This window comes from Lepisosteus platostomus, chromosome 2 (assembly GCF_059453375.1).
Source record: "Lepisosteus platostomus isolate fLepPlt1 chromosome 2, fLepPlt1.hap1, whole genome shotgun sequence".
NCBI lineage: Eukaryota > Metazoa > Chordata > Actinopteri > Semionotiformes > Lepisosteidae > Lepisosteus > Lepisosteus platostomus.
The window spans coordinates 49,685,563-49,708,112 of NC_142612.1; the positions used below are offsets into that span (position 1 = coordinate 49,685,563).

General features: G+C 39.0%; 1 protein-coding gene and 1 long non-coding RNA gene across 2 annotated transcripts; one reads left to right on the forward strand and one right to left on the reverse strand.

The window, feature by feature from the left end:
• Window positions 1–2,894: 2,894 nt before the first annotated feature.
• Window positions 2,895–4,139, reverse strand: LOC148676416 (uncharacterized). The gene is made up of 3 exons (XR_015940887.1): window positions 3,999–4,139; window positions 3,791–3,877; window positions 2,895–3,311 (listed from the first exon to the last, which is right to left on the reverse strand). It is a non-coding gene; the product is annotated as an uncharacterized LOC148676416 (long non-coding RNA).
• A 118-nt stretch (window positions 4,140–4,257) lies between these two features.
• On the forward strand, window positions 4,258–7,625 carry LOC148676417 (uncharacterized). Its single transcript, XM_088643028.1, has 4 exons — window positions 4,258–4,358; window positions 5,976–6,076; window positions 6,158–6,271; window positions 6,966–7,625. Exons 1-4 carry the CDS (start codon window positions 4,316–4,318, stop codon window positions 7,431–7,433), a joined length of 726 nt encoding a protein of 241 aa, XP_088499154.1. The 5' UTR covers window positions 4,258–4,315; the 3' UTR covers window positions 7,434–7,625.
• The last annotated feature ends 14,925 nt before the right edge of the window (window positions 7,626–22,550 follow it).

Consider the following 22,550-nt stretch of genomic DNA (forward strand, 5'->3'; position numbering starts at 1 on the left):
ACCGTGCTCACAGGGGGTGGTCTGTTTTGTTTCAGCACACATACGACACAGTGTGAAAAACAGTTTTTTGTCAATTTTGGTTGGAAGAACTGGAAAGTACAAACGTCTGGGTGGGTAAACTTTCACCTTCGCTAAACCGAAATACCGTTTTAAATCTCCAAAATTGTTATATATTATTCGGGGATGCCCCAGTGGGTATTTTTTAGTTTTGTTCACAAACAGATACACTGGTGAAATCATAGTAATTAATTTTTTCACCGGGCTGCGCTGTGTAATGCAAACAAATCGCATTTGTTCTCCCCCCAAAAAGCGACTCGCGAGGTTGCAGAGGCTCTGGTAACTGCGCAGCTGTTAGAAATTTAGCCAAACCCCCATTTTTAACAAGCGTGTCTCTGAACTCGTGCTCCCACAAAACACGCACGTTAAAACCTCTCATTTTGAGAAAATTAATTTTCACCATCGTCTTTCTGTACAACCAGCCAAAAGTAGTGTTTGTCAGTGGATTAAAATCGTTCTCACAATAACAAATGCTACAACCGTGAAAAAAGCAACCGTTGAACTCAAAGGCTGTCGGCACGCTGTCAATTACAGCATAACCATCCAGAAAATATGGGCCAACCTTGAACTCACCGGCCGTGGTTAACGCGTGTTGGATTTTAACGCGCTCTGTGTGTTCGATGTACAGAAGCCATTGAATGCTGGGTGTAGAAAATCGTTTTTGCTGGTAATTGTCATGGGGTAGCAACACAATCGTCTCTTCCTGTAAAAACATAAGTCTGAACATGGCCAGGCAGACACTAGCGATGGTCACAAACTGAAAGGGGTCGATGCAGACAACGCAGGCGGCCCCTGACTCAGTCACGCGTGTCTGTCTGGTCATATTCATGACCTCGTCCCGAAACCTGATACAGCCTTCTCTTAGAATTGCCACATCCAACTGGCAGTAACGTTTCAACTCTCTCTGTAAGTTAAACACACTTCCCCTGCATTCTTCATACCAAACCAAAAACTCGGCTTTCTTGCTCGGCAGCATGTAGTTAACGCCGTAAAGTTCTGGCGGCGGCATCGGTCCGACATAACTTTGGTTTTCTGAAGTGTTCATCAAGTGTGGAAAATGACCCTTACACCCCGGGAACCCCATGGCGGCCGGCAGTTTGCTTAATTTCATAGGCAGAAAGTTTAAAGAATCGATAAATCTGATGTTCAGAGCTTTTACGGTCATGCACATTATCTTGCCACCCTGATTAATTAGTTCAACGTCCATCTTTTCAGCTAACAACTGTCTGATCACTAGGTAATTGTCATATCCCTTGCCATTGTGCGATATGAACGTATGGTTTTTGAAACGTCTATCGATAAATTTACACACAAAATCCTTTAGACAATTTTCACCATAAAATTCCCAGCTTCGTTTATTGTTAATATGAAGGGCGTGGACGTAATTTGGTATGTGTGTCCCCGTTTCTTGCATGCATTCAAAGTCGAAAAAAATGTACTTGTTTGAAATTTTGGGGTTGTCCAAAGGCGGTATGTAGCACAAATGTGTGTCAGGGGTGTCGATCACGTTGTTACAACGCGAGCACAGTTTCTCTTTACATTTGTGACTTGCGAGGTTATAAACCCCACATTTCTCACAAAAGACCCTGCGCTCACACTTACTCACACCCGTCGCCGCATTCTGCAAGTGTCTCGCCAAACACTGAGAGCTATGACAAAAGACCTTACAGGCCGGGCAATTCTGAATTTCTGCATCAATTTCACAACACTGGGGATCTAAACAGGTTTTACATGCTTTAACACAGGCGTGTGCGTTCTTGTGGCTATACGCCGCATGGCAGTTAGTGCAAAAATACGCCGCCCCCACAAAAGCTTTAATATTTAAAACCCCATAAAAATGCTCTTCATGCAGTAGAACAAAAAGTATTTTAGAATTTGGTGGTGTGGGCCCCGTTGTAAAATATTTCCAATCACTCTGGTCGTGGTACAAAATTTTAATGACCACCTTTAAATGTTTTTCAAAAGCGGTAATGTCTGACAAACTAATTTTCTGATTCTCTGGAAAACCCAACTCTTTGTGCATTCGTTTAGCGCCCTGTAACATTTCCCCATCGGTACAGCCCTCATTCAACAAACCGTACACACACCCGGCGAAACACAGTTTACCGCCCGTGTAATGTAAGTCGATAAGGTGCGCTTTTTTCTGAGCAATTACCCGGCTGTACAGAACGGATTTAAAACTTCGGCGGGCACCCCCTGCATATTCCTAACTATCGTCACCACTAAGCGGAGGCTGTCATCGGTGAGAACCTCTGTGTGGCTCTGTAAGAGGTCCGAGATGTGGCTTAAAAAATCGGCAGCATTTAATTCTCCGGGGTGTCTCCTGCGTGAGAACAAGGGTTTGTTAAAACCACCCGCAGTCAAACGCAGCTGTACAAAATCATTCGCCCCTATGTTTGGAGAAAGTTCAACCAATATTCTCTGGACTGCACCATGCACAGCGTCTATAGCCTGTACATACGAGGTTATTCTGTCGAGATTAACAAAATGAAATTCTTCATGGTGCTCTGTTGCTCTAAAATTATTATAAGACCTGTTATAACTACGTATACGCTCCAGGAAAACTAAGGGGTCTCTATTCGCCCCTGCACTGCCACCATCCTGATTCAGATCGTTCAGTACAACCGGTTCTCGGTTACCGACATCCTGTTCTGCTACAACAACCTCGGGCCTTAAGTTATTTTCTACCACGGCATTCTCATTGCGTGGTTCGGGCAGCCCTTGGGAAATCTGATGCCTCTCTCTGAATCTTTGACCACGCAACAAACATGCTTTTGCCAGTTTAATTCTATTATTTATGTACAAACGGTCTTTTAAACACTTTTTAGACCGCATGTTTAGTCATTTATCACCGGGGATTTGCACCAATGAAGCATGAAATATCATCATCATGGTCTGAAATCCTGAGCTTAGAGCGGCATCTTCTGTAGAAATTATATCTAAGAGGTTAACGGTGAAAACCTGGATCTGTTTTGGAAACAAGGTCTGTACACCGGCTAAAACCGCTCTTAAACGCTCTAAAGCTCGTTTTTTGGACACCTCATTAGTGATCGCCGTTGATAGTGACTGTGTAATACCGCGCACTGAATCTAGCACATCACCCAACACCAAGTCTTTAGGCGCGTTATGATTTCTCTCCGTAGGCTTGACACGTCTGGCTTTGGTCAGCGTCTTAACAGCCGTCTCCGATGCAGTCACCACCTTAGGGTCCGACGTTTCCGCCACATTTGTTTCGCCGTTCGTCGATACAGCGGCTGTGTGAAAAAATAAAAGACTTTTTATTACCACGCCAATGCTCCACATCTCAAATCAGAAAACTACACGGTGATAAAAATAAAAGACTTTTCAACACAACAATCAATGAAATCTAAACTGTCAAAATCAGAAAACTACGATAACTATGATAAAAACGCCACACATGTGGCACATCCTTACACACAGGGCTGCGGGTGAATGGAACAAGTTACCCGGACATGTTGTTACACCGGTTTCCTTTACGGCTGTGGTGGTGCTACTGGGTCAAGCGGCGTGGTTAACGGCCTATAGACCCGCGCACAGACCAGTCGCTTTTAACTTTAAAAGCTAAGCAGTTTTAAAATAAGGTTTTTTAACACTCCCAAACAGAAAACTACGCTATGTAGGATCTTTCAGCGAATTAACATCCTAACAAAAGAAGTAACGTTTGCCATAAGTGGATCATAACACATCTTGACCACGCTTAAATTAAATTAACCTTTGCTTGTTGATTTCAGACGTTTTGAGCTCGTTGACCCAGTTAACGTGTTGGCGCGTCGCAGTTTATTTTTTGAAGGTCCGGGGTCTGCACGGAGTGGGAAAATACCATTAGTGAAAGAACTCAAATTACCAAAAAACGGTTGGGGGTTTTTATTATAGACACGTTTAAGTGGCCATGCTAAAAGAATGTTTTATATAATACCGACCTCTTCTCTCAGGCGATCTGATAATATGCCCCGCACCCTCTGGTATGACGTGAACATCTGCATGTGTCTCCACAAGGTTTTGCGGTGGGATTGTAAACCCCAAACGAGGTTTCTTAAATGTGTAGCGACTTGTCCCTTCGCCCGCGTCTGTGGAATAGACACATACGAGTTTTGGTGTGGAGTATATACCCCGGTGTCTTTAAGACTCACATGGTCGTAAAGCGTTATTCAAAACATTGTCGTAAATACTCACCAGTGTTGGGCTGTGCGGTAACTGGCCTTTTTACAGCTGTGGTTTTCGGGGCTAATGGAAATGAATGGATACACACAGTCACGACCACATTATGGAGCAACTCCCTGGTAATTTCATTATAATAATTCAATATTGTCTAGTATACAAATATTATACAACGTTTTGTAACTATAGCAAACATGAGACATGCACCGTGACGTTGTAATTGTCTCACAAAAAGCCTGATATACATACCGCTGAAATTCGTGGAGTCCTGGTCTCCGTCTACCAAGTCGAGCAGTGTTAAGTCTGTAAATAGAATATCTTCAGACTGTTGAAATTGATCGGCGTGATCCATTCTGACGAGTTAGGCGATAACGTGAGACTGTAAGAAATGGAATGCAGCCAAAACTTCGCCTGTTAAACCGCTGGTATTTATACACAAACCGATAAACTCTTCTAAGAACCCCCCCACATAAAACCATTAATCTTCGGTATCGTTGGGTGTGCACGTACTGGGCTGTAGAAATTAAGAAACATTTTAGAAAACGTTTTAGTCCGTTATAATGTTAAAATCCATATTATTTTAAGGCATACAACGGTGTCTAAATTTCATAGCTGTTAAACGTGGTGAAAATGTGCCGCGGTGTCTGTGTTTGATTCACCAACAGACCGCTAAGAATATTATCAAACAAAATGTTTTTTATTAACGCTATAAGTAAATGTATATGTTCTTTATACACAAACCAAGCTTGACGTATTGAGGTTTTATTTTTCGCGCTGCGATGTTAAGAACATTTTTCCGTGAAATACATGGTGTGCTTGTAAATTAGAAAACTTTACATGAATTTAAAATGTTTGTAAACTTTTCCCTGGGGGTTTCTCCCACCACTCTGCATTCCAGAGCCTTTAAGTAACCCCTACACACCGACCGTCTCCAACAACATCACAAATTATCTCTACTGGGAAACAATTTTAGAACATTAGGACCAATCCGTTAAAGTATGAAAAACAACACCCCATCATTTGTTGTCTGTTAATACCTTAAAGACTTTTACGCTTGCGCTGTGTGGAAATTTATCTCAAACTTTCAAAAAAGCTGTGGCGCGAATGTGTTATTAAAAATAAACTGTGTCTTATTACGTTATTTTAAAAACTTTAAGACCAACCCTGCATGTTTAAAATGTATTTTCTGGGGAAACACATCATTTGTGTTTGCATTGCGTGTTAATACTTTAAAACTTATAAACTGATAAGTGAATATAGACCGTTATAATGTTAAAATCTATATTATTTTAATACATACAACGGTGTCTAAATTTCATAGCTGTTAAACGTGGTGAAAATGTGCCGCGGTGTCTGTGTTTGATTCACCAACAGACCGCTAAGAATATTATCAAACAAAATGTTTTTTATTAACGCTATAAGAAAATGTATCTGTTCTTTATAGGGACGTGTTCACAAACCAAGCTTGACGTTTTGAGGTTTTATTTTTTAATAATGTTAAGAACATTTTTGCGTGAAATACATGGTGTGCTTGTAAATTAGAAAACTTCAAATTTATTTTCTGGGGAAACACAACATTTGTGTTTGCGTTGCGTGTTAATACTTTAAAACTTATAAACAGATGTGTGAATACTTTTCGCGCTCGATAAATCGGGGGGGGGGGGGGGTCATCACAACCAATTGAAAAATGTCTTGTGTTACACCATTGGCGCATATTCTTAAACGCTCCGGCCTGACAGGGTCGCAGTGCGTGCTTGGAGCTGTCAGACACCGCAGAGGTGCTGAGATGGCTTCTTTGTGTGAAGAAACAACGGGGTCCTCTACTCTACAAAGTGAAGAGGTAGGCGGCTAAAATATTTTTCTGATCGTGCTTGTATCGGTGCTTAGCGTATGTCATTTTAATACTTGGTCTTCTTTTTAGCAAAACCCGACCCCACCCTCTACACCCTGTGACAGTGGCGGGGGTGTGAGTTCAGCTGGGGTACCAGATGTTGAAGAACTGCCGGGTGCTAGCGATGATGCCACGCTACAAATGGTAAATATTAACGAAAAACCTTAGCTCACAAGCGCGTTAAATGCTCGATATTTTAGGAAGAAAGCATGTCTATTTTGTTAAGCCTTCCTTTTCTTTTTCCTTTAATAGAATAAAGAGGATGTGGACAGGTCAATCTTCAGCCTACCGGCACATGTGAATGTCTCGTGTCTATGCTTGTGTGTTCGCCCAAATGTTAATAAAGCTGATGCCTATGTCCCTAATGAGCCCGATGTTATGCCCCAGATTGTGAAAGCAGTAGTTTATTGCATCTTCAAACACTGTTTAAAGGGGGTCCTGGTTGATGACCGCCCGGCCTGTCTGATTGACCATCCCGGGCAGCGGGGTCACACATGGCGGCTACACAGATGGGTCTGAAGACGTGACGTTTGCCGCTTTAGAAATTTCTAAGTCTCTCAGTTTAGCCCGAATTTTATCGGCTGTTCTGTACACCGCCCGGTGTCTGGGTTTGTACACCATTACAAATGACACTGAGCGGCGCATAAAACAGTTGCTAAAAAATATAATTGAGGACCGCTCCCCATACGAGCATGTACACACCACACTTGAACAGCTGGATGGAAAATAAGTAGACGTGACTTTTGATGAGTTGCAAAAGAAACACTATTCTTATTTTTACAGACGCAAAAAAAAGATCTATGTAAAATGTGAATACAGATTTCACTCTATTTTTCAGACCCTGGTGTGCCATCGTCTAAAGAATGAAGAATTTCGAATGTATACGTCTGAATTCTTACTAAGAGTGCTTTACACACTTCTCTCTACAAAGCTTGATATACAAAACAAAGAGTCGAATGCTAATGTCCTTAAATTTGTTAAAGAGATAGATGTGTATGTCAAGAACTTGAGTGAAATTATTGCGGATCTGATGTTTTCAGATCAGAAAAGGAAGCCTGGGGGGTTCTACAGTGTGTATTCCAAAATACAACGTGTTTTGCACAGAACCTGTGGTAACACCATCCCGCTGATTATGCAGGCAAATTTTTTTGCCCTGCTAGATCGGATCGCCCAGTGTGGTTCGCATGGCTTTAGACACGGGGAGCGGAAGGGGGTTATGAATGCTTTTTCAGATGCCGCAAAGTTTCTCAGCAATGTTGGGGCGGTGGTTACGTGTAGCGAACTAATTTTCCGCACCAACATTTAATTGTTGAATGCAAACAGGAGCCGGTAACGCATGTGTACTGTGTTGTTTCACTGTTTGAAAACCCCCTGTTGAAATAAAGCGGATCACATTTCACATACTTGCAAACTGGAGTCTGTAACTTGTGTAAAAAGTGCTGCTGCGCTGTTTCGGTGTTTGAAAACCCACTGTTGAAATAAAGCGGTTCACATTTCACATGGTGTTTGTCCTGCAAATTCTTTCCGTGAGACTTTACGCAGTCAGTGTGTGTGTGTGCTTGCACCCCTGCTGCTTTGGAGACACGGCTTGTGCAGCGTATAAGCAGCCTGGCCGGACAACCACTCGGCCACCCGGCTGCGGCTGGCGCCGCTCACACCCCGGGATCTCGCGGCCCGCAACAGACTCCCCGCGCCGCCGTTACTGCCCGATTTCCTAGGGTTATAATAGAGCGCACTCAACCCCGCAGCAGACATGGTCCCCTTCCAAACCAATACACACTTGCACACACCTAAAGCGAGGGATGCGCCGCCTTGGGGCTTTGGGACCCTGAGGCGCCGGACCGACCGGCCAGGGGGAGGCGGGAGTTCCGACCCACACCATTGGCTCCTGAGGGGGTGGGACATGCACAAATAACAACACGCCATTGGATGGCAAGGGGGCGGGACAACCAAACACCGCGGACGACCATTAGCTGGAAAAGGGGGGCGTGGTACCTGTCAAAAGTTTGACGAAAGGTGTCGCTTTATACTACTGATGTGTTTCGAATAGAAGCAGCATATGCTGTTTTCTTCCTGCTATGTAGAACAGATCAGCAAGTTTTTTCTTCTCCAATCAGAGGGGTGTCAGATGTCAAATAAAAAATCATGTATTCCTTTATCATATTGGCTAGCTAATGTCCTCTCTTTGCTAGTAACCTGTGGCTGTGTTTCTGCGTTGCGTAGCAACAAGTGACTATATTCTCAGGCGGAAGATGTAAACAGCTTAATTTTCGTGTTAAATAATTTTTTTTTAAATTAAAATTCATTCTATACAGCAATTGCATATTCATAAAAGTTTGATGTTTAAAATGTTTAGGGAGAAATGGAAGACTGGTGTTTATTTTTTGTTTAAACTACCAAGACCAGCCATATACAGTACAGTTTACATACAGTAATATGTTTATGTTCCTAAATTAAAATCGTTTATGACCTTCAGATGCGTTATGCTCCTCTTCTTTTTATGCTCAGCTACTAGAATTTCCCTTTAGTGGTAAAATTCCATATAAATATTCAATACTAAGCGGATTAAAACGTGCACAGTAAAGAGATTAAATGATTAAATCTTTTCACTATCGACCAATGCATCACGAGTGCCCCTGTCGGTCATTTTGGCCAGCCAATCACTTACCGCGGTAGACCACAGTGGCTTGTGGGTAGTTGCGTGTGGTACTGGTTTTTACCGTACATTTTGAATGGCTGCATCTGTAATTACATAGTTAGGTGTGTGCAAAATATGCTCATAGTCACTGTAAAACATTAAAATATATGCAAAATCTGCATAGGTATATACAGATTGAGTTTTCAAAAAGTACAATAGTGCAATATGCTGTCCATAGATGAGCAGATGAAGAGCTAGCAGTCTTAGCCTAGAGCAGTGTTATACACCCTGACAGCCGCCGGGAGGAAGGACCTGCAGAAACGTTCTATTTTAAAAGAGAAATAAGTTCTGGATCCCGAGATGAAGTTAAACAGATGAGTTTTGCAAGGAAAAATAAAACCGAAGTATTGTTCAAAGTGCCGGTACAAAACGTCCAGTTTATATAGCCCTTTTCTGCCGCTTCTGACGTAGCTCATTATTATGGTAATGGGGGGAGGTCACGGTGTTCAAACAGTTCACAGACTTTGGCAAAATGGTCAGTGTTAGGTTTCCTTCCTTGAGAAGGGGGGCATCTGGAATTCTTATCAGTTATCCCCCTTTCCTGCTATAACTCTAAGCCTGGAATGTCTGGTGTCACAAGAAGTCCAGTCCTTGTGCAGAAAAGAATCAGTTAACCCCTTCTTCACATCTTATATCTTTCTTCAGTTCCCTTGAACACTGTAGCTGGAGCAGTCTGTTTCTAAAATTGCTCTGCTGCCTAATAACAGTCCCATGTAGCAGATGAGAGGCGTTGTTCATGATGGCTTTGAGCTTGGTCAGCATTCTCCTCTCTGCTACCACCTCCCGGGGGGTCAAGGCTCAGCCTCAGCAAAGAGCCAGTCATCTTGGTGAGTTTATTGAGCCTATTTACAGATGCAGCCATTCAAAGTGAGAGGCACAGACACGTACCGGAAGTAATTGGCTATGGCCTCGTGCGTCACGATGCAAAATACAGCGGTACGTGATTGGTTGACCGACAGGGGCACTCATGGTCCGTTGGTTGGTTGTAGAAAGATTTAAATGTCTTTACTGTGCCCGTTTTAGTATTGAATATTTAGATGGAATTTTACCACTGAAGGGAAATCTTAGTAACTGAGCATAAAAAGAATAGGAGCATACTGTAACGCGTGTGAAGGCCATAAATGATATTAATTTTGGAACATAAACATACAGTATATGGCTGGTCTCGGTACTTTAAAGAAAAAATACACACCAGTATTTCATGTCTCCCTAAACATTTTAAGCATCGAAGTCTTTAACTAACGTGATACCGGAGTCAACAAGCAGAATTTAGAATTTAGAATTTGATTAAAAGGGAATATAATTTGGAATTGCGTATCTAAAGAAATTAATAACAATATAATTATATTCATGTACCGCAACACAAGCCGGAATCCAGCCGGAGCCATGACTTTTTTTAACAAACATTTCTTTTAAAAAATAAAACGTTTCCCTGGGTCAGAGTTTAAATAAAACTTCACTCACACCAAACAAATTAATATTTCTAAATATCACAACATGGTCGAATTTAAGTCATTTTAATAACAATGAATAGTCACCTATGCGTTACAATATAAACATTTCTATTGATTTAAATGGGGTTTTGATTTAAATCGCAAACGCGTGTTTAAACATATGTGTTTTTTGATTCACAATCAGACAAATGCAACATAAATTGATATCTTTATCTTCTAAGTATCTTAATAAACTTTCAGCATAGCTTTCTCCCCGTTTAGATTTATTTTTCTTGGGATCTTGGGATCAAACTTGGAAAGATTAGATTGTAATCGTTTTTATTTTTTAAATACATTTTAGAAAAGTGTAATCTATACTAAAAAGCTTTACACCACCTGCTATAAAGATACATATTGTAAGACTTTCGGGTTGGGATTGGACGGACACAAGAACTCAGACTTGCGGAGTTAAAGCAAGTTAAAGCCTTGATTTTATATATCACCTTTAAAAGTGGCATCTCAAAGCAATACAGTAGATGTAAAAACAGTTAAAAGGACCATAGATTACAAAGTAAATACCCAACACTGATTGTACCCATCTGTCATGCTAATAAAGCACCTTGAATTGAATTGAATTGAATTGAATTGAGAGAGGGGGGGTGGGGAGGACAAGCGAGAGAGCACAGCCAGGACAGGCAAATAACATACACCCCACAGACATTCACAGCAGCGACATATAAAACGTTTGCACATATTGTTAAATTATTACTTGTTTTTCAGGAAGTTAAAAAAACACTTGAATTGTTTATCCAGTATCTCGAAATAAAATTATTTTTCAAGCAATGCAACTAATGTCGGGCAATGTGTTTTTTTAATCCAACATTGACAGCCACATCTTAAATCTTGTCAGCCAGCTCTTTTTTCTCTATTTGAATTGTGGCGATTCAAACAACTTGGGATAACAAGTGGTCTCAAAGTCACCGAGCTCAGAGAGCTTCAACAACAGATGACAATTTCCGTAGTCCTTCCTTAGTCTTCCTGAAATTGTCAGATTATGAGTGAATAAAAGCATTTTATTAAAAACACGTTTGCATTTGTTTGGGAGCTATTTTATTATGTATTTTTCATATGTAAGATATAATGATGTGTTCCTGCTTACGCATCGCACGACTTTAAAAGCTAGAAAAACAGGTTTCGATTCACATTATCTGGTGAGCCTTGTTTTATCAAAGGACAGCACACTCTCTCTCAAATGCCCTAAACAGACAATACACAGGGGGGAGGGCAAGCGAGAGAGAGAGAGGGGGGGTGATATGTGAATGATAATGTGAATTCCATCAAGTCAGGCACCTGTGAATTTGCAGTATTCCCAGAAAGAGCCGCATCCCATCCACTGTTCCTCTAGAAAGCTTATGCAGAAGTGAAGGAATTAAATATGGAATTAATATGGAATTTAATATGGAATTAAACCAGTTTCACAGGTATTTTCAAAGTAGAAGGGGGCGAGATTTCCAGCGAAAGACACCTCCCCCCTCCAAAACCCAGTAAGTACAGTACTTACTAGTTAAGAAGGCTAGGTGTTAGCATAAATTATTAGTAATCAATAATATTAAATTTAGCACTGTTGTAAATTGTGCTTATAATAAATTCTATTCTACTCTGAGAATATAGGGGGAGGAAGAATGCCCATGGTCTTTTCACTTACTGCAATATTATGGAGACTCAATTGACTTTTAAAAAAACAACAACTTTTTTTTGACAGCTGGTACAGCACCCCACCGCGCCCACGCGCCAGCATTATATTCTCATGTACGGGGTAGAATATGTTCATTGTCTTCCAATGAAAGAGGCGTTCCTTTCGCCGTAGTCGGGAGACATTAGAAGCTTGCCACGCCCGGACTGTTACACCAATGCATTAGCATATTAAAGCGATTTCATTGAGGGGCCTAGCTTTCTTAACTAGTAAGTACTGTACTTATTGGGTTTTGGAGGGGGGGAGGTGTCTTTCGCTGGAAATCTCGCCCCCTCCTACTTTGAAAATACCTGTGAAACCGGTTTAATTCGTCACAGCCAACACTCCCGCAGAGAGGGGGTTGTACTTGCAGTGCATTGGTATAAATGGGAAAGCCAGAGCCGACCACTACGCCGTCCCCGTGTTTGGGGTGCTTATCATTCTCAGTGCATAACAAGGAAGATTAATAAACATAAACATAATCTCATGGTTAAATAGTCAAGTCTAACCATGTGTGAGTCTAGTCTCACAGAGCTTCAACAGCAGATGACAACTTTTTGTCAATGAAGAACTGTGTGTGTGTCTCTCTCTCTCTGCTGGCGTTTGTAATCATTTTTATTTTTAAATACATTTAAGCAAAGTAATTAACCATAAAAGTATTGTGAGACATATTTGGGTTAACATGTTCAGTGTTCAGTGTGTGGTAATTTGTTTGGTGTGAGTGAAGTTTTATTTAATCTCTGACCCAGGAAAAAGTGTGGTGTGGACGGCTGAGGAGAGAATGTAGGCTCGCGCTGTGTCCGTTATTCTTTTTTTCTTTTTCTGGTTTGGTCGGATAGTTTTTGTTTTTGTTTTATCAAAAAAGTTTGATAATCGGCCAGTGAAAGCTCTGTTGTCCTTCACATGAATGCCTGAAACATTGTACCGAACCCAGGATTTTACAGTATTTTTTCTTTAAAATACCAATAACAGCAACATACAGTTTCCATAATATGTTGATGTTCCAAAATTAATATCGTTTATGACCTTTATGACCTTCGTTATGCTCTTCGTTAATGTCTAAGCCGGAACACATCATTATATCTCATTTTGTATTTCATTTAAAAAAAAAATAGTTTGCCCAGCCTAACAGTATTGTTGTTATTGTTTTTATCCTGTAAAGCGCTTTGAGGAGCCACCTTTAAAGGCGCCATATACAATAAAGTTCATTATTTTTACTATTGTTAATTTGCTGGACAGAGAGGTGTACATTATTGCGCAGAAGACAAAGGTAGCGATTTACGTTGCATTGTGCATTGTGCTGCTGTAATACAGTTTTAAATAATTAAAAGTCTAAACAGTATCAGCTTTATTTATGGGTTTTAAATAAAGGCGATTTAAACGCAATTTAAATCAATATAAATGTTTATATTGTAACGCATAGGTGACTATTCATTGTTATTAAAATGACTTAAATTCGATCATGTTGTGATATTTAGAAATATACATTTGTTTGGTGCGAGTGAAGTTTTATTTAATCTCTGAGCCAGGGAAACGTTTTATCATACAGCGTGTACAATTCTTGTGTTGCGGTACATTAATATAATTATATCGTTATTAATTTCTTTAGATACGCGATTCTACATTATTTTTCCCTTTTAATCAAATTCTAAAAGTATGCTTGTTGACTCTGGTATTACGTTAGTTAAAGACTTCGATGCTTAAAATGTTTAGGGAGAAATGGAATACTGGTGTGTATTTTTTCTTTAAAGTACCGAGACCAGCCATATACTGTATGTTTAAGTTGCAAAATTAATATTGTTTATGGCCTTCACACGCGTTACAGTGTGCTCCTATTCTTTTTATGCTCAGTTACTAAGATTTCCCTTCAGTGGTAAAATTCCATATAAATATTCAATACTAAAACGGGCACAGTAAATACATTAAATATACATACATACTGTATACAGTACAGTTTGCATACAGTAATATGTTTATGTTCCTAAATCAATATCTTTTATGAGCATGTGAAAGGCATGGTGAATCGCAGATTCTCAAAAAATACTGTACTTTGCATGATTGGAAACAAATGTGTGATTGCAAAATGCTGTGGTGTTACTTTTACAAAGACAGTCAATGAAAAAAAAGAATGTGGACCAGGGCAATACTTTGAGTTTACAACTTGTCCAAAGTCATTCATTATTAATACTATTAGTAATATCTTTGTTAAAGACTTTGATGGCAACAGCGCAAACATGAGAGGTTGAGCTTTATTAGCTCCACCTTGCGGAAATTCCAGATACTATTATTTTATTTGAGGTACTATACGAGAATTTACGGTAACTCGCGGTAGGCTGCGTAAAGCGCACCGCAAAATAATGCGATATCGCCCACTTGTTTTGAATGGCTGTATCTGTACATCTCTTGTCATGATGCTTCTGCCCCAGCACATAACAGCGTAGAAGATGGCCGCTGCCACCACTGATTCATAAAATATGTGTAGCAGAGTTCCACTTTCACCAAAGGACCTGAGCCTAATAAAGTCGGCTCTGACATTTCTTTAACAGGGCGTCAGTGTTAACAGACCACTCCAGCTTATCATCCAGGGGTACAACTAAGTACTTGTAGGACTGCACCACCTTTATATCCTCACCCTGGATGGAAACAGAGTTCAGCAGAGACTTATTCCTTCAAAAGTCTATGATAATTTCTTTAGTCTTGCTGCTGTTTAGCTGGAGATGACACCACTCCACAAAGTTGTTAATCAAACCCCTATATTCCTCTTCCCTTCCCTCACTAATACACTCCACAATTGCAGAGTCATCCGAAAACGTCTGCAGATGACATGCCTCAGAGTTGTACTTGAAGTCAGAGGTGTAAAAAGTGAACAGGAAAGGAGCAAGGACAGTCCCCTGTGGAGTCCCAGTACTGCTAACAATCTGTTCGGACACACAGCTCTGTAGCCTTACATACTGTGGCCTGCAGGTCAGATAGTCTACAATCCAGGACACCAGGGGAGTGTCCACCTGTGCCGCCCTTATCTTATTGTGATATTGTCGTGATATTGTCATCACATGCACACAATGACCAGTCTTAGCAATAAAGGCCTGTTGCTTGTTCAAAGTTGCCATCGGCCTCTTGGTAGCCTTTCTTATCAGTTTCCTTCTTAATTTTAAACCTTGTATTATAGTACAGTATGTTAAATATTAAATCGGGTGTCCAAACTATGGCCACAGGCCAATTGTGGCCCCCCACTGATACTGAAATGGCCTGCGAGTTAATTTAGAATTTCACCTTTATCACTTTTGTCTGCCCAGGGGGTGGGGGTTGGGGCTGAATTTACTGTCTTCCTACTTCATTTTAACATCTGATATGTCCGCAGTAAACCGAGAGACTAACAGCCGCTATTGATATGATATCTGCCTTGTGACATTTCTCAAAATCCTCTAAACTGAATGTTATGATTGACATCAAAATTACTTTTTTACAATTATTATTACTAATACAAACTGCAATACTACCCACAATACAAAGCACCACTAAAAACTTAACAAGTGCACGCGTGAACCAAGTTAAAAATACTGGCTACATAAAATGGATTAAAGATTCTGTTCAAGCCTCCAAATATGCTTCATCCCCACTATAGTTAGGGCAAGGTGAAAGTGGGGTCTGATATTTTAAAAGAAAATAAAAAACATAGACATTACACGACTTAAAGCTATAAAAAATGGTTTTAGATAGTGAAAAATCTTTTACTGGGCCCCTTGCTCTTCAGCATTTACATGTTCCCACTTGGTCAGCTTTTAAGATCACATGGCCTCAGCTTTCATTTTTACGCTGACGATACTCAAATATACATCCATACCAAACCCGACACTGATGTGGCTGTCTCTATTCTATCTAATTGCATCTCTGACATAAAAATTTGGATGACTCAAAACTTCCTTCATCTTAACTGTGACAAGACTGAAGTCATGCTTATTGGTACCCCCCATCAACTTCGCAAAGCCAGTCCTGTAACCCTGTCTGTAGATGGCTCTGTACTTGAGCTCCAATCAAAATTGAAAAACCTTGGGGTTATATTCGATTCTGGCTTAACATTCGACCCACATGTACAGCATACTGTCAAAACATCTTTTTTTCACCTCAGAAATATCGCAAGACTACGCCCTATGCTATCATTAACTGTGGCTGAAAAGCTGATCAACATATTTGTATTCTCTCGAATTGACTACTGCAATGCTCTGCTCCCTGGGGTATCTAAATCTACTCTGAACAAGCTGCAGTATGTCCAAAATTCAGCAGCCAGAATCCTGACCAGATCTAGTGCAAGTGTTCACATTACTCCTATCCTGGAGTCCTTGCACTGGCTTCCGGTCAAATTCCGCGTAGACTTTAAAATCCTCATGCTCACCTACAAGGCTTTACATGGCTTGGCACCTCAATACCTGTCTGAACTTTTATCGCCCTACTCCCCACCTCGCAACCTCCGCTCTTCAAATTCTGCCCTCCTTACTGTCCCCCAAGCCCGTCTACATTGTATGGGCGACAGGGCCTTCTCCTGCTATGCCCCCAAGCTCTGGAACTCCTTGCCCAAGGATATTAGAGAGTCACCTTCTCTAAACTCCTTCAAATCCAGACTCAAAACCCTCCTTTTCAGAAAAGCCTTTACTTAACTGGTTCCATTCTTCACCCCTCTGCTCTTCTTAATACCATCTTCCACGGTCTCCTCTATTGTTATTGTTGTATTGCTGTAATTATAATTGTGTCCTGTCTTGTGAAATTTTCTTATTTATTGTTGTAGTCTTCTTATTTATTGTTATTGTCATCCTGTAAAGCGCTTTGAGAAGCCACCTTTAAAGGCGCTATATAAAATAAAGTTTATTTATTATTATTATTATTTAGTGCATCAAAAAAGATTATTTTAAAGGTGATTTTTCTTCCTTGTGATCAGCTTATAAATCTTTGTGAATGCTATAGTTTTTTTTTTACTTTTGAATTTAATGTTTAAAATACATTTTTGCCAACACATGCTTCATATACACAAAAAAAAATCACATTCTCCTCTCTTGTAGTGTGAACCAGATCAGCAGGTTTTTTTTTTTTCAATCAGAGGCTAAGAAAATAGAGCACCACCCACTGAGCTCCATCAGAAAAGGAGGTCACACTGTGGAAAACCAGGGACAGAGACAGTCAGATTTCACAGACCTATGCTCTTTATTGTGCATAACTCGTAACTGACATAGAATGGCGAAAACCTGCCAAGGCACCCAAGTGCCGTATTGTGGTAACCCCCAAAACCCAAAGTGCAACAGCGTCGTAAACCCAAAATGGACGTTGTGTGCAACATAACATTTCCCCCCCCTTCAGAAAATGAAACAAACACAGTCCCATGAAGTCAGATCCACGGATATACCAAAATAATACCGTACACATCAAAGAACTGCAGTGTGATCATATACCATACAAATATACTGTATATACAGTATCAGAACATATGGTTTTAAATCCACTACAGTACAATATGTGTGAAATATTTTTCATAATCAAAATTTTATATTAAAGTGTCCTACATTACAGTCTGTAAGTGTTTCATTGTCCATTACCACTATAAATACAATAAAACGTTTTTTTCAATAAAACAAACATCAAAATGTTTCCAAAATATTCACAAGTGATATATTTAACTGCCAAAATGTCTTTAGTTACACGATTCCATACTTATATTCTCTATCATGTGGTATTAAATCAGTATTACACCTTTTTTGCAACAATAATGATTGTATTATTGAAAAGTATTCTTATCACATATTCTTAGAAAGGATAAAACATTATAGCTTTTTATTAATTTAAGTATATAATGTTTATATAGTTAGAACAAGCACATCAACACTGCAAGGTACCAAGTTAAGTGATGCATAAAACGTTTATTTTACTTACTATCATCTACTGTATGTATGTTAGATTAAGTTAAATTGTTTCCTGATTACTTGATGTAGACATTATCATTACATTTGGTATATATTATGTTTTAATTTCCAGCTACCAAAACTTCCCTTTAGTTGTAAAATTCCATATTAATATTCGATATTAGGTGGATTTAAACTTGCACAGTAGAGAAACAGATTGAATGAAGCAATTGTTTCACTAACTGTGACAAAGTACTTGTTTTTTCCTTCTTTTGATGATATGAAATACTCCAATATTTTCCTCTACCCTTCTGGTATGTTTGTGAGTGTGTATGTGATACAAATGAAGTATGAATGATACTTACTTTTTTTGTTTCCCCAAAATCATTGCAGTGTTTCCCTTAGTGGAGTATTGTATTGTGTTGATCAAGATGGCCACCAGTCACCTTTTCTGTTTATAATATCCCACAATGCTCCCACAAATGCTCTTGAAGGGAAAGGTTACTGGTGTGCCATCTATAAATAACAGATGTAAGATTATTTGTTTTGTTTAAGTGGATATATAACTGTTGCATGACTCTGTTAAAATGTATAACTTATTTATGGATGGTTAAATACTTTATTTTGATCAAATTGCCCATCTCTGTTAAATGTCTGTTAGAAAAAAGGAGCGAGTCCCTTTAAGAGGATGATCCTTGGAGAGGAGGGGCTATAAAAGGGACTGGGAGAGCTCAGTAGAGAGAGAGTGCCTTGGAGGGAAGGTTTGGAGAGAGTACTCCTGTGAGGGCTTTTTTTTTGTTATCCCTATTTTGAAGGCAATAAATCCAGTTTTGTTTGCATTTGAAAACTGCTGTTTGGGAGTTTCTTTAGTTTTGAGCCAAACCTGGTCGCTTGGCCGGAGACACATCTAATGCACCACAAGTGCCATTAGTTGATAGTTTTTGTCCACTGAATTATACAGATCCAGCCATTCAGAATGCATGAGCGATACAACAGTAGTTCGCAATTCAATATAGTGTCCATAATATTGATTATTTTAGTTTTTTTTTAAAGAAATGTTTATTTGTTAACGGAAAACTCATGCCTTAAGCAGGATTCGAACCCATGCTTCCAGCATGTGAGTCATACACCAAAGCCATCATGCCAACATGCTGCTCGGTACTTTAAGTTGTAGCTGAAAGAGCAGGCAAAATATTTACAAGTAATCACGAGTGAATTAGTCAAATTGATCCAGCTGTTTACAAAGAAAGTGGACTACAGTAATACTTTAACTATATAAATATATTTAGATCCTTAAATTAATATTATTAATACCTTAGATATGCAATTCCATATTATATTCCAATTAAGCAGATTATAAAACTTTTTTCACACACGATAACGAGCGCAAATATTCATAGAAAGGGATAAAACATTTTTATCTAAAGCTTTTTCTAAAGTATATGAACTTAATATAGTCAGAACGAGCACGTCAAACTTTTCCAAAATTACCACAGTAAGTGACCGAGTGAAAGACTTTGATGCATAAAATATTTATGAAGAAAGTGGATTACTGTTGCGTATTTTTTATTTAAACTACCAGTACCAGCCATATACAGTTTGTGTAATATATTTATATTCTGAAATTAGTATTGTTTATGACGTTCTGAGATGTTATGCTTCTCTTATTTTTATGCCCAGCTACCAAAATTTCCCTTAAGTTGTAAAATTCCATATTAATATTCCATATTAAGCAGATTTAAGCAAGCATGGTAAAGAGATTAAATGAAGCAATAATTTCCTTAACATTTAACCCAGTGGGCAAAAGACGTATAATATACGTCTATTAAATGCATACTTTAGACATCTAAATGTGGTCTGTAATTCATCTAGAATGAAATTCTAATATACGTCTATTGTTATACGTCAATTATACGTCTATGATTAGATGTTCATTATACGTAAATGGTTGGAGTTCTATTATACGGATAAATTTAGAGGACTATTATACATATATGGTAGGAGTTCCGGATAACTTTAGAGGACTATTATACATATATGGTTAGAGGTCTATTATACGGATAACTTTAGAGGTCTATTATACGTATATGGATAGAGGTCTATTATACATCAAAGATAGGTTTTACAGGTGTAGAAACTAGTAAATCAACCCAATGATAAGGTTTAGAAATTTATTCTGAAAATACACACTCACACCTGAAACATATGTATTTCAAATTATACATTGTATACAATCAATCAACAATCAACATATGGGCAATAATCATAAAAAACACAACTAGTCTTAAACTTCAGCTACAAATTCTGGTAACATGGCAATATACAGTATATTGATGACAAACACAAACTAATTACATTAACACACTAACTCAAAACCACATTTTGATTCAAATATAAATTTTAAAATGAACAACTTCTATATTTCCAAGAAAAAAAATATTACAATGGAAGTTAAGACGATTTTTGTCCACTATTTGCAAACCCTGTCTAATTGTCCTAACAGTTAGAACCAAAAACCTATTATTTTCTGTGTCCAGATCTCCTGGCCCCCTGCCTTGCATATGCATTCTTCAAGTAACACATTGCGTGCTCCTTTATTTCTTTTTCTGTTGATGTAGGGTGGGACTTCAGCACTGCAGCTAGGAGAAAATTATATAATATTAGTTTCCAAATAAATGATGATTAATATCTTCTTTAGTATAATCTAAAAAATGAACGGTTTACGAAGCTCAAAGCTGAAATAAATGTATAAAATTTGGCTTGCATCATAGCAGTTGAGCAATAAAGTCTGTCCTAATTAAAGAGTACCCAAAGTTTGAAAGTACAACATAGAATAAGAATAGAGAAACGGCAAAACGATTTTGTGTCATCTTCCCCATTCACACTATTTTTATGTGCCATTTTTTGCTTATTCACGTACTATTTTAATCAAAATAATATTAAGAAAGATCTGTATTTATTCAGATAGTATTATTATTGTTCATACTTACTCGTCAAAAGAGGATTGCTGAGATATTTGCGGATATACTTCTACATTTGAAAAACGTGTCCAAAATGGTGACCAACGAATACTAGCAATGCATTGTGGTATATAACCGGAAAATTTGCTGAATACGTTGAATATTTTCTCAACGTATGTGTTTATTAATGTTGTTGATATTATGGTTGAAATTTAACATCGATAATACATCGCGGCTATGTGCCCCCTGTTATGTGCTGATGTGCAATTTTAACGCATGCAGTTAGTAAGGATTGGTCACTGTTGTATGGTATTATATATAATGACATTATGGAATAGGATAGGGACAGGCCTGGCATCACGGGGGGAGGGAGGAGTGTCGCCCCTTCAGTTTTGGGCAAAAAGATTTACCTAACTTAATTTGCGCCCTAAATAAATAGTTGTACTTTGCCAATGGTCAGACAACACTGAATGACCCGAACAGTCATTCAGTCTGTTTGATGGGCAGGAGGGCTATCCGTCCAGGAACTGCACATATCAGTGTCGTTATTGAGTGTCAACATTACGATCCTGTTTGCTCAGGTGGACCGATTCCTTGCAGTAGTTATGGTACAGTAGTTACCGGGACTGCTCCTGGCAACGTTGGCCCAACACTGCTGCCTAGCGGGAGAGCCACTGGGTCCCTGAGACACAAGACAGAGAGAGAGAGACAAAGAGAGAGAGAGACACCAAGGGGTGTGGAACCAGGGAACTTTGAGTGGCTCCTCAAAGCGCTTTACAGGAAACAACATTGGTTGGGGGTTGAAAATACCCGTGAAACCGTTTTGTTCACAATGTACTGTAGACACAGACTGTTACACCCACGCATTAGCATGTTAAAGCGATTCCATTGAGGAGTATCTGATCTGCAAGGCCATTTGAAACAAAACAAAAACTAAAAATAAGATACAATCTACAGACATTCACAACATAAACATATCTTAAAAGATTTACATATATTGTTAAATTATTACTTTAGATATATACTTTAGGTTACTGAAACAGCCAGTTAATTCATCGTTGCAATTTTGTTCTCGTTTGGAGATGGGGATATTCTGACAACAATTGATTTAAAAACAATCTGTCAAAGTGCAATGAAATACAATAATAACGCTGGGTGAACGTTCCGAGGTCAAATTCTTCCGCGACAGGGGTACCTTTAAAGAGCAGACGACGGCACCGAAAAATTTTGGCGCGCCCTCTCTTTAAAGCCCTGGCCAAATACGAAGACAGTACATACAGTTATAATTCAAACTGAATTAAAAACTACTCCTGCAGAGAATGATGAAAACCACGCAGTGTCAGGCGAATTCACATTAATATGTTGGGCTTTTGGGTTCGGGTGGATTTGCGCCCTACAGTTCAACCTGCGGAACCGCTGTGTACTGTACATACAGTACGAACATGTGTTAGTTTGAAATATAAAAAATGTCAATATACTTTAGGAGAAATTGAGTATTGGTGTGTATTTTTTCTTTAAAATACCATTAACAGCAACATACAGTTTACATAATATGTTATTTTCCTAAATTAATATCGTTAATGACCTTTATGAGCTTCGTTATGCTCCTCTGCGTTTTATGCTTAGCTACTAAAATTTCCCTTTAGTGGTAAAATTCCATATAAATATTCAATACTAAGTGGATTAAAATGTGCACAGTAAAGAGATTAAAT